The 12669-nt window shown below is 33.5% G+C and overlaps 1 protein-coding gene across 1 annotated transcript in view; it reads left to right on the forward strand.

The window, feature by feature from the left end:
• Positions 1-6500: 6500 nt before the first annotated feature.
• LOC119607521 overlaps positions 6501-12669 on the forward strand; it is a 181251-nt gene continuing 175082 nt past the window's right edge. The window contains 2 exon segments of the mRNA XM_037961464.1: positions 6501-6515; positions 6629-8163. Coding sequence (XP_037817392.1) covers positions 8098-8163 — 66 coding nt within the window. The 5' untranslated portion in view covers positions 6501-6515; positions 6629-8097.

Raw genomic sequence — 12669 nt, forward strand, 5'->3', positions numbered from 1 at the left:
CGACGATCAGTTTATTGCACACTTCTTGGCATATCAATTGTCCATCAGTTGCTACGTGTATTAAGTGAAATTGAGAATGTTTTCGTCTACCGTCTAATAATTTACCCATCGACAATCCATTAACTGTACACTCATTGACATTTAAATTAATTGGAGAATCCTCAAAGTAGTGACAATTATTGAATGGAATTAAGAGAACAGAGTATCCTATAAGTTGGGACATGAATTGCATGCAATTGGGAGTAAATTTTTAGCACATTTCAGGTGAGACCATTGAAAGATGTAGGACTGTCTACGTATATAGTAACTGTCGACTATTCGGATGATTCTAATGGCCAAACAACTGATAAAGACCATGCTCTTCGGAGAAATTTTCGGAGAATTTTTCATCCCGAAGGATAGTTTGTGCAGCTCAGTCTTCTATTGTTGATATTCAGATTCGGGAAGTCCAGTCAAAGTTTGGCACATTCTTCAGTCGATCTTTCACATTTAAGTGTCGGACTCCATAAAGGATTAAGACTGACTACTCTGTCGATTGCCCTGTCTCAGTGACAGAAGAAGCAATCAAAAGATAGAATTCCTCACAGACCGCCCAACATGGGAAACAGACGTCTGACAAGTGGGGGAGGGGGTAATTCTTAGTATCGCGCTCGTTTTATGACCTGTCTGATAAGGGTGACACCTTGGAGCCAGCCATCATGAGCCTAGCTGACTCCGTGCATATGGCTAACAGAATTCACTGTACTTAAGCCTTCACATCGCGTCAAGATTACTACCCTTCGTGAAGTTCCTCCAGTTGCTACATTATTTATTGTAATCGTCCCAAACTAAAACTAATTAGCAGTTCTAGCACATTTCCATTCCATACTGTTATTTTTAGATTAAAGGCTTTATTAATATGTCAAGGATTTTCTCAATAGTACCGACAACGTCATGCAAGGGTTGTTTCAACAGAACTTTCTCTAAGTACTTTTATTATATGCTACTGCCTACGCTATCTTTTTTTAGCTCCCTATGGAAGGTTTGTGGTTTTGGGAAACCGTTTGCAGTCAAAGATCACAACTATTTAGTTTAGGTTATTCTATAAGATGTTACAGTGGGCTATCATACGATTTCATTAAGAATCCTGATTTCTCTTAGAAGAATACATTCCCTAGTTTCCATTTAGTGAAGGATAACGTATCGAAATATTTGCCGTAGGCCATCATTTTTACCAGTGCAATTGTGAAATTTATAAATTTCCAATGCGAATACGAAATAATTTTCATTTGTATTACTTATATAATAAGTACATATGTAATTTATACTATACACATACGAACATATGTACATAGCACCTAAACTCTTCATATGATTGGTTTACAAGTTATTGTCTTTTACATAAGATAATACAAATTCTAGATTTCTTACATGTTATATACCAAAATAAGCGTACATATGTACACTCTATGTATACCAAAAGAAAACCAACCCAAATAGCAAGAAGAATAAAAAAAAAAACAAATCATACTCTTTGTACTAAAAATTTCCTTTATAATGGTTGGCTAAATCCTTCATGCTGGCACCTAATCGCATGTAATGCGCGCGCATTATCGTTTTTCTTATCTGCCACTCTACACAAATGAAAATGCCAAACAATCATGGTCAGTTCGAGCAGGAAAAAAACTATACAAGAGAAATAAGAAATAAACAAAAAACTGAAAGCAGACAGCCAACCAAGTAACCGACGGTTATCTGTTAGTTTTAGCCAAAAATTCACACTCACACTAAAGTATTAAGGTTTATAGCTGTGTGTGTGCGTGTTTATATGGTTAATACCTTTGTATATACAATCATAATTATAAACAACTCGACTAACTGCTGGTTATAATACCAACACAATGCAGTTGCCAAAATAGCAGCAAAGGCAATAGGAATTGCTGAAAAGCTGCCAAAATGAAAGAAGGAAAAAAAAACAAACATGGAGTGGGAGTTGCTTGCTTAATAAGGCATAACGAAATTTTTGGCACAATAAACAAACAAAAAATATCCAACTCATTTTATAATTTTTTTTAGTAAATACAACAATGTATTACACATACTCTTCATCCGCATTAAATCGTTGTATATAACAAAACATTTGTGCTTCATTCGCAATCTCTTTCTCTCTCTCTTTCTAGCTCTCGCTTTAACATAGATACTACTTCCACTCCTATCATCACTAACCGACCGACCGATACCTTCATATTGTCAGCACTTAGAGGAGCTGACAGTGTTGGTGTATTATACATTTTGTGGTTGACATGACACAACCCACTCAAACCAACAAAACCCCGACATGAACATGGACTACTTGCCACAAATGTTGTATTGGTTTAATATAATTCCCAAAATACTGTAAAATCCATAAGACTTTTTTTTAGTTTTTCACTCTTAGTACCCAACTTCATTATGTTCTTTATAGTTAGTTGGTTTGTTGAAAATTCTGACAGCTTTGCTAAAGAAATCTCTGAGAGTTGACATTAAGTTGCTCTATTAATAATGGTTGTTTATGTTTCTTTCCTTTAAAAATGTTTGTCAAAAGAAAACAGGTTCACAATGGGTTGTTTCTGCTAGCCGTAATAATTGAGTTTTTGGCCAACATTTGCATAAATGCATAATCTTTGTTATAGTATTAGTGCTTTTTAGAGAATTGCTCTCTTTCTCTCTCTACCTTAAAGCTCTCTTTTCATATCATTTTACAAACCTACAAATGATAAGGGAGAGTTTTCTCCCTTCATCAGCTCTCTTTCAATAATAATGTTTATGTATTGGTTTTGTTTTGGTTGCACACATTCACAAATTTACCGGTGAGTTGTGAGTGTATTAAAATTTCTCTTTAATAAAATTCCTTTACTTTAGAAATCGTTTTTGAGTTTCTCTCTTAATGTGATGAAATTTTTTGTTCTAACTTGCCATGTAAGAGATTATTTTGATAAAACAGATTTAATATTTTTCTATTAAATTGTAGAAAGAAATGAAAATTTATATCTTCCTCGCAAATGATTTTTATAAATAGCGGGGTTATAATTTTCTTGCCACCAGAGGCTCTGGTATAAGAGCGTAGAACAGGCCCGGTGGAGGCCTAGAAGTATTTCTTCAGATTTGATCTAACATCTTTTAAACTAACCGTGAGCCTTAACTAACATTTTCTATGAAAGCCGATTAATCGGACATTGACAAGCAGATTTCTAAATCAAATTTGGTTTGCCTGTCCCACTGATCCGACCATTAATAGAGTGTGTGAAACTTTCTCTCCTCCTTAACCTTATCACTGCAATTCCTTCATGAGTTGGAAACCAGACGTATTCACGGCCATAAGTTGTGTAAATAATATTGGTCTGATCGACTATAACTATACTTTCCATATTATGAACGTAACACTCAACCCCATTAGTCCATCAGTTAGATAATAGCAGAAGTAGTATTCAAGACTATATACAAGTCATTCTTGGTCACTTTTTTCGCCTGATTTTCGAGAGCAAAATTTGCTACTACGTTTCTTACTCCGCTGATAATATTTGAAGATCTTGCTTTATTGATCATTATATTAACATCGAAATCGGAAACTCCATCTGCATCTACTACACAACAGAGGTTGTACAACTTCGAAACATTTGGAACATTGAAAATTATGTCCCGGACTTTCATTTTACTAGTGTTTATCTTGAGCCCCATAAGAGTCATAGTATCCTTAAGATCCTATGGTGTACGTTTGAAGTCGCAAAACCTGCCCTTGGTGTTATTGATGTAGATGGAGTTTCCGATTTCGATGTTGATATAATAATTAAACATATTGGATATTGGTCCCAATATGGCAAAGTAAACGAATAAATCCTCACAATAAAGATTAAGTCGATACTTATCTGTGATTGTACAACCTGACAAGTCAGTCGTACGTTAACCACCGGCTCTAAACTTTTGTGAACCACTGACTCAGAAGAATAGTTCATGATTTCTGGCCTATAATCATCTCAAGCTATAGTATTCTGGCCAATACCCCTAACTACTGTCCAGGACTTCCATTTTACTAGTGTTTATCTTGAGCCCGATATGAGTCATTGTCTCCTTAAGATCCTATGGTTTACGTTTAAAGTCGCAAAGCCTGTAAGAGACCCTGTTATGTTATTGATGTATATGGAGTTTCCGATTTCGATAATAAATAAAGCAAGCTCATCCTTTTGGATATTAGTTCTATTAAGTCAAATTCAAATTCTATTAAGTCAAACGAAGATCAAAGATCAAATTCTGTGTGTGACCAGACCAAGGCGGTAATGCAATCCGATTCTATTTCACAGATGTATTTATTACATTTATGTGAAAGTTGCTGAATTCCACAACAAAGATGCCTTAGCTCTGAAAAGCGTCAAGAAAAAGTCTCTATAAAGAATATAAACTAACAAAAAAACAGTCTAGAGAAGAGAAGCGCAGCTTTACAGAGATATATATTCTCTATAGAGTTGCTTGGAAACAGTTCAATTTCTATAATGATCGTGACATGAAAATTGAGGATCCAAGAAAATTAACCCTTAGTCGAACGAAGGAAGTTAACAATCTAGAAAATCCAAAGAAGAGAAGAAGGTCTAGTGGAAGGACTCCTAGAAGCTAAGTGTAATGAAATAGGATGCCAATGAGATGCAAAAAGAGGACCGATTCTGATGAAACAAGTCCATGCCTAATATCACGATAACACAGAAATGGGAATGAGAGGTAGAGGAGCAGAAATGTCTGATTCTGATGATGTTCGTCGAGAGTTACTTGATTCAAAATTTCATATAAAGAGAGGTAGATTTTATAGAACACCTCTAAAGAAACGGAATATAGAGTCACAGGAGTTCGATTCAGATGAATGAATATTGTAGAGAACCACTTGATACGCATGTGCTCTGAAACATAAAGTAAATTCCGAAAACGTTAAGAATTTATGCAAAACACACATAAGTGTAACTCAGATGAAACGGTACCTCAGATGAAACCGGACTGTACGAATGCAACCTAGGGCATCCATTAAATCTGTGAAGCTGTAGCAAGCTATAGTAATGCGCTTATGTAGCCAGTGCTATATGGGTATGAATGCGTCAGTTGATACTGCCACAACATCGTCATATTCCTATGATCGACCAGGCGGGCCGAAGAGTCAAGCCCAGCACGAGTTATCGCCGCCGATTCATAGCAAAACATGGCGGATCTTGAGTGGATACTCGATAAAAACCCGTAATTGCGGTTGTTATCTGCACCGTGACCATGAGATGAATGGCCCCACTTTAGTATGTTAGTAAGGAGGCCTCCAGACCTGGGCAACAAACTGGTTGCATATTTTGCACATCTGTAGCAAGGTGCTCTATTGCATGATCTTCTTCTGCATCTCCATTAATATTCTTTCATTTTAGATGGATCTTAAACAAAGTAATAAAAGCAAAGAATAATCAGTACAGTTGCCCATAGACCTAGCTGAAGCCTAGCAACGATCTAGAGATCTAGATGCTCAGATTACTTGCTCAGCCTACATCGAGCACGTCATGGACATCAAGGAGGTACGTATACTAATAACCTATGAGTGAGGCACGCTATGTACTGCGTGAATTGAAAATCCCCAAGAAGAGAGGCGGATCGGATGAATCAGCACCCGAAAAGTCTAACCCTCCGAAACGGTTAGCAAGTTCCACTGCAGCTGGCGCGCACAAAGCCAAACCTGCGAATTTAACCGCTGATAAGCCAAACTTGCACTCTCAACTATTATACAGAGATGTTGCAAAAACATTCGACTTGGATATATTCCACCTAAATTCCCTATAGAAATGTGATCTGACCAAAAGTTAAAAATCTAGTAGTCCTGGACAAAACTGTAGAGCTAAAGAATGGCCCTATAGAACCGTAATTTTCAGACTGCTCGTTTAAGCCCGGCTGGTTGGTATCCAACAGTAAGAGCACAGATTCAGCCAAGTGGAACAAAGAATATGCCACGTTAAAGCCTTCGATTGGAGCTGTAACCTAAGGCCTGTCCGAAGATAAAGTTTCTAGGGCTAAGATTTATATGGGATACTTTCCGGAAAAGTCCGAAACTGAAACATCCAGGATACTGTCCCTTATAGTAAGACAAAACGCTGACCTGTGTGTAGAGTATTGGAAGTTACAGAACCGGTTCAGAAAAACATTTTTAATTAGCAGAGTCATTGAATACCCAATTAACACCCATTAACAGCCACAGCACTCCAGTCAAATAAAACTTAATCCTTAATCCGGCCAAAAATGTAAAGTGGAAGTGGTGGATACAAAAACAAAATGTATTAACGTCGCCAGAAGACTAGTCAAAACTTCTGCAGTAGTAGTGGTAAATTAAGAGTAAAACAATTTTGAAAAGAGAAAAATATTTAACACTAATACCAAACAAACGGAAACGACAAACACACTCATACACACACACACACAACAATAACAAAAAGATACATTTGTGTGCGAATAGAGTAAAACATCAGTTGTGCGACAACTTGCGTTAGGTGAGCATGTTGTTACGCGCGTTTGCACAAATTTTTTCTTTTTTTTATTTGGAATTTAAAATCAATTTGAACTAAAACTATTTTAATTGTTTCTTTTTATATGTTTATTTTAGCAAAATTGAAATTTATAATGATTTAAATTTATTAATAATAAAAGAAATGACAATTGTTATGGTTAAGAAGAAGATTGAGAAAAAAAAAGTCAAAAACTTTTTATTAAAAAAAAAAATTTTGTTTTGAATGTTTGAAAATAACGTAGTCAGTCTTATTTGTTTGTTGACTTAACAAAACGTAGTTGACATTGCGTGTTAATAGACATTGTATGGCGCCCGTTCGATCAAGTGCGACATTAAAAGAAAACAATAACAAATTTTCTAACACTTTTTTTTGGTTATTTGTTTGTAAACCACCCTCCCCGTAATTAAACGCGAGTGTGTGTGTGTGCGTTGTATGTTTTCAAATTAAATTAAATACAAATTAAAACTAATTTTTTTTGAAAAATTGGTATAAAAAATTTGGCGCCTTGTATAGAAATTAAAAAAAATTTTTTTGCGGTTTTTTATTTAATGCTGAGGCAGTCCATTCCCTAGTGTTTGTGCTAATGACAATTTTATAGTTTTTTTTTTGTTGTTGTAAAAATTCACCCTGGCGGCTTATAGTTTTTTTAATGTTTGAGAACGTGTTTACTTAAGTGTCACCTGTATTTGATAGATACTTTTAAATAACCAGAAGAACTGCAAGTAAATGTTAAGAAAACGAATTCATAACAACAGCAGCTGTCACAATTCTGACAATTAGCCATAAGCCATGATCATATTTAACTAAAAATAGCAAGAAAAAAATTAAAAAAAAATATAAAAGAAAACCTAACAAAATATCATATTTAACTACCTGTCGTTCTAAACAAATTGGAATTCTTATGGTTTGCAAAAACACAACAACAACAACTAAATTTGCCGCGTTCTAATCATCATCCTAACTAATTGGTTACACCTACTATTAACTCTGCTGCTGCAACTAACTACTAGTATAATAGCTGTTACCTATACTAAGTTTATGGACTTGTTAAGTAAGTTTTATGATTGTTTTGGTTTGCTTTTAAGGCTTAAAACAACAACAATCTTATCATAAACATTAGACCTTAAGGGTTTCACAGCCACCTTTAATAACCGCTACAGTCCTTACTAATGAAGTCGCGTCAATTGTTATGCCAACAATCAAACATTTTATCAACCTTAACGTCATATGTTAAAAAAAAACATACACTGTAACAAATCCTTTAATTACATTAAATCGTTAAAATCCATTACAAACCAAAAAGAAAATATATATAAAAATACTACATTTAACAAATTTTTCTTTAATAAATCATTAAATGTGTTTTAAAATAAATAATGCAACTATTAACAATTTGCAATTCTTCAACACCTTTGAAATAAAAAAAATTTTCATTTAAATTGTTTTAAACAAAACTCGTTATTAATTGCTATACAAAAGAAAAAACACAAAAATAATTGAAATAATTAAAAAGTAAAAAGAGTTAAAGTGTTTTAGTGAGTGTGTGTTTAAAAAAAAAATCGTCATGGATTTTCAAAGTGCTATGGAGACATTTGCCGAAGCTTGGGTAGCCGCCAATGCCGGACAACAGGTATGATATACATAAATATACACAAAGAAAAATTCCAAAAAAAAACCAAACTGTCCGCCTGAAATTTTTATCTTGAGGTGTTAATTATAACTCTCATCAAAATTTGTTTCATATTTAAACAATACTTAGGGAATAAACATAAAATTGAACATGTGCAAAATTTTGTGTCCTTTAGTCAAAAATTATAAAATTTTTAATGAAATTTTAACATTTTTAATGGAATAGTTAAACTATGTAGGTAAATTTTATAAAACTAAAAATATTTAAAGTTCAATTAATTTTAATTGAATTTTAGTTAAGGAATTTTAAATTTAAATAATTTAAAGACAATTTAAATTGGGTCATCGATCAAGAAATTGTTACTTTCTAAGTTACTTGCTCATCAATTACCCTTTAAGTACCTTAAGTAATTGTAATTGAAGGATTATCAATTACAAGTAATTGTGATAATTCTATTACAATTGCAAAACATCGATCAGTAAAAAAACCTTTCATTTTAAAAAGAATTTAAATTGGGTCGTCAATCAAGAAATTATTACTTTCTAAGTTACTTGTTCATCAATTACCCTTTAAGTACTTTAAGTAATTGTAATTGAAGGATTATCAATTACAAGTAATTATGATAATTCCATTACAATTGCAAAACGTCGATGCGCAGTAAGGCCTTATTATTATATTGAGGTTTTTAATTCTAGTAATATTTTTCGGTAGATTATTTTCCGACGGACTTTTTAATGCTCTGAATGTTACTATAACCCAGTTAAATTTTAAACTCAAAATTCAAGTCATCTCGCGATCGATCATAGAGCCCACATACATACACGCATATTTAAGCTATGTATACACGGTTGTCAGATCTTCAAACGTTGGCGGATCTGGTAATGTAATGGCAATGTTATGACAATGAAATATTGTTAGCACCAGGTAAATTTTTAATTCAGAAGGTTTTAAGAAATCCTCACAATTTCATTGCCAGGCAATAAATTTATTTGCCAATAAAACTTAACAGTTCACACTGCTGTAAGATTAGGTGGCATGTCATAATGTCCATAGACCTTATGACACTCTCAAAAGTGTCACAATGTCCAAGAGCAATGCGACAGAAAGTCCATGGATTTCAAAGAGTCCATATATCAAAAAAAGGCTTATTTTAGCGAAGCCGGTATTCGAAATTTCCCAGAGTTTAAAACCCCTGAGCGCGGCCGAAGGCCGGCTATCCAGAACACTTTTTAAAAGGAATCCAAAATGCAACATACACCAAATTTAGGAGCAATTATTTTCGGGACAAGTCTGTACCTTTCTTAAATTCTAAACAAATTTTCCAATACTTTTCTGTTTTAAAAGTGTCACAATGTCCATGGACATTATGACATTTTAAAAAAGAGATGTAATGTTATGGTGTGTCATAGGGTCTATGGACATTATGACACTGGACATTATGACACGCCACCGTAAGATTGTTGTATGACAAAAGTTGCTAGATCTTATTTTAACTGTATAGGGTATTTAAATGCACCCTGTTGTCAATAGAAAATATTTATCTGACAATGTTTCCACTGTCAGATACATAAAATTCATCTGACAATAAAAATTGTCAGACAATTATCTGACAATGGCGACGTAATATGTTTAAACGGTTGTTAGATGCCTGACAATATTATTTATTTACAATATACTGACAACACTTTTTCTAACAACGTTGAAGACAAAAGTTGTAAGTTTAAACGGTTGTTAGACATTTTCTGAACATTTTTCTGCCAACATTGGAAGATCTGACAACGATGTAAGCTTTGAAAGTCAATATGTTTCTCAACTAAATTGAAACTTTAATGTTATTTATGTAATATTCTTCAAAATATGAGTTCTTCGATCGATCTTGCACCGAAAATAATAGACATATTTGAAATTCGATCCAACTGTGTGAAAGATTCTTGTATGAAGCATATTTTGTAGCTTTCAGTAAAAAAACCCGAGTTTTGACTTAAATGAGCGATATATACATACCCAGCAAAAACTTACATTGAAAAGTAGTGAGTTAAAAAGCTAAAAAACGCTTTTTATTACTTCTTCATTAGCATTTTAACTCATTATTTTAATACGGTGATGACAATGGAGGCAAGAACTTACCACGCTCGCTTACAAATCTCTTCTTATATAAGTACTTACAAAGAAGGTGTTTTATTTTAAAAACAAAAAACTTGCTCACACAGAATACGAATCTAATTATATGTAAGTCATTGTAAGAATACTTAAAGGTAATGCAGACGGTAAGAGGTAGTCATTGAAAAGTAGGAACAAGCCATTACCGTGTTTTCGATGGGTGTGTGATGAAAAATGCGTGAGAAACACAATATGTAATTGGCCTCCAAACTAAGACATTCTGAGCCGAAAAAATTTTAATTTTTATGTCGTTTTTGTCTATACATGTCTATATCCTACAACACTATAGTTGGAAGAGTATTATATATTTGTGGTAATGTTTGTAATATCCAAAAATATTGGTCCTACTCCAACCTTAAAGTATACCAATCAATCAGAATCACTTTCCATGTCGATTTACTTAGTCTGTGTCCGTACATACACTTCTTTTGGCTCAAGGACGAAGACTATTGAAAGTTATTAAAATCGGTCCATTATTTCGCCTAGGGCTTTTGATCTCATAATTATGTTAAATGTTCCAGTATCTCTACAAAAAAAAAAAAAACGTCAAAACTTTGTTTTATATAAGTTTAAATGATACTGCCGATTTTCGTAATGGTCGGACCTCATTTGACTCTAGCGCCCATACAAAGTCTCCTTCAGAAAATGACTTAAAGATCATTAGAATGAACTTAGAATGTTTTAATTTGGTTTCTATAGGGTTCATAGCTATTATATCAGGTTAGGATAGTTTGTGGTCATATCCAATATTCAATTATTTCAAATACATTTAATGAAGCACTCCGTGTGTCTAACATTTTGGCATTCGTCAAATAAATTTCCTCAAGCTTCCTACATTTTAGATTAAGTACATTTCTCCATTCCCGATTATCCTCGTGTGGCCTGCTAACCATGTGATGTACAGCTTACCACTGGAAGTGTATATGGTTATGGCTCTCTTACAGTACAATATGGTCTTAGATTGTACCAGCTGATATTGCTCTAATTGCCTTGTCTGTCGGAAAATATGATGACCTCTGATGGCATCATATTCAATCTAATTTATTTTACACATTCTGCGAAAGATATTGGAAGCTAGTGTTCTGGGTTTGGGGTTTTGGGGAAGTTTCCGGCATTACACCATAGATGCTCAAACCCATTTAGTTTCTCACTTTAGGGCTAACTCTGCACCAACCTATTGTCGTTCAATTGCGATAAAAAAAATGTTTGCAATATTGTCAATATTCTCTGATCGTTTAGTTACACATTTCTAATCTATTATCGTAGGGTGGCAAAATATGGATCGAGGTTTCCCGCACAAATATCCATATCGTTGGTGTGCAGTCAGGCATGACAGTGATATACTTAGGTGATAACTCTCTTTCTTTATATCTTTTCGGATGTATTGATCAGCATCGTCCACAATATTATGTAACTGATCGTCAAAGGAAAATTGCCCTATAGTACCTTTAATAGGCTAACGGACGGACATATCCATATCGTTAGTGATGAGCAGTCAGACATGAAAGTGACATACTTATATGATAGGTCTCCTTCTTTAGATCTTTTCGGATTTATTGATCAGCATCATTCATAATATTGTGTAACTGATCTATGAGTTAAATTCGACCAATCGACTTGAGCATATTTGTCTTTAGTTATCATATATATAACAGCAATTAATGTGCCTAAAATCTCAATATACGAGATCATAACAAGTTTATTCAGATTATTGAGATAATCCTTTTGATAATTCGGTTGTGTAAAGTCGATGTATCAGATATTGGCTGCATATAAAAAACTGAAACATAAAAAATATTTAGCTTCTAAAAGAAAATTGTATAAATTATCAAAATATCTAATTTTTCCTCAAAATGCCGACGGATTTCAAGACACTTGATTATAGTCGCCGTCACTTCAACAAACAAAAATTTGTTGTTCTTTTAACTATACAGTGGAAAGACACTCTTATAGAAAGAGTTCTTTTTTTCCCCAAAATTTGTCAGATAAAATTTAAAAAGCTTAATCACTTTATAACAATAGATTAAATCATTAATTTATTAGTCAGCCGAAAAAAATGTAGTTAACCAAAAAAAATAAAATGTGTTAATGTGTGAGTATGATTATGTATATTTAATTATATGACATTGTATCTATTCATATTTACCACAAATAACACCCAACACCGATACTAAAACGAAAAAAAAAACGCATAGTTTTCCAAACTAAAACAAAACCTTATCTATAAGATATTTGGGGTATTTTTTGGTATTTCACTCGTAGTCATATACGGCTTGAGAATGTAGTATCTAAGTATGTAAGGTTGTATGTTTGTATGTATATGAAATAACATAAATGTTATTTGTT

Source organism: Lucilia sericata, unplaced genomic scaffold (assembly GCF_015586225.1).
Source record: "Lucilia sericata isolate MDLA Ls3-8-SP2 unplaced genomic scaffold, ASM1558622v1 Contig000700F_arrow, whole genome shotgun sequence".
Lineage (NCBI taxonomy): Eukaryota > Metazoa > Arthropoda > Insecta > Diptera > Calliphoridae > Lucilia > Lucilia sericata.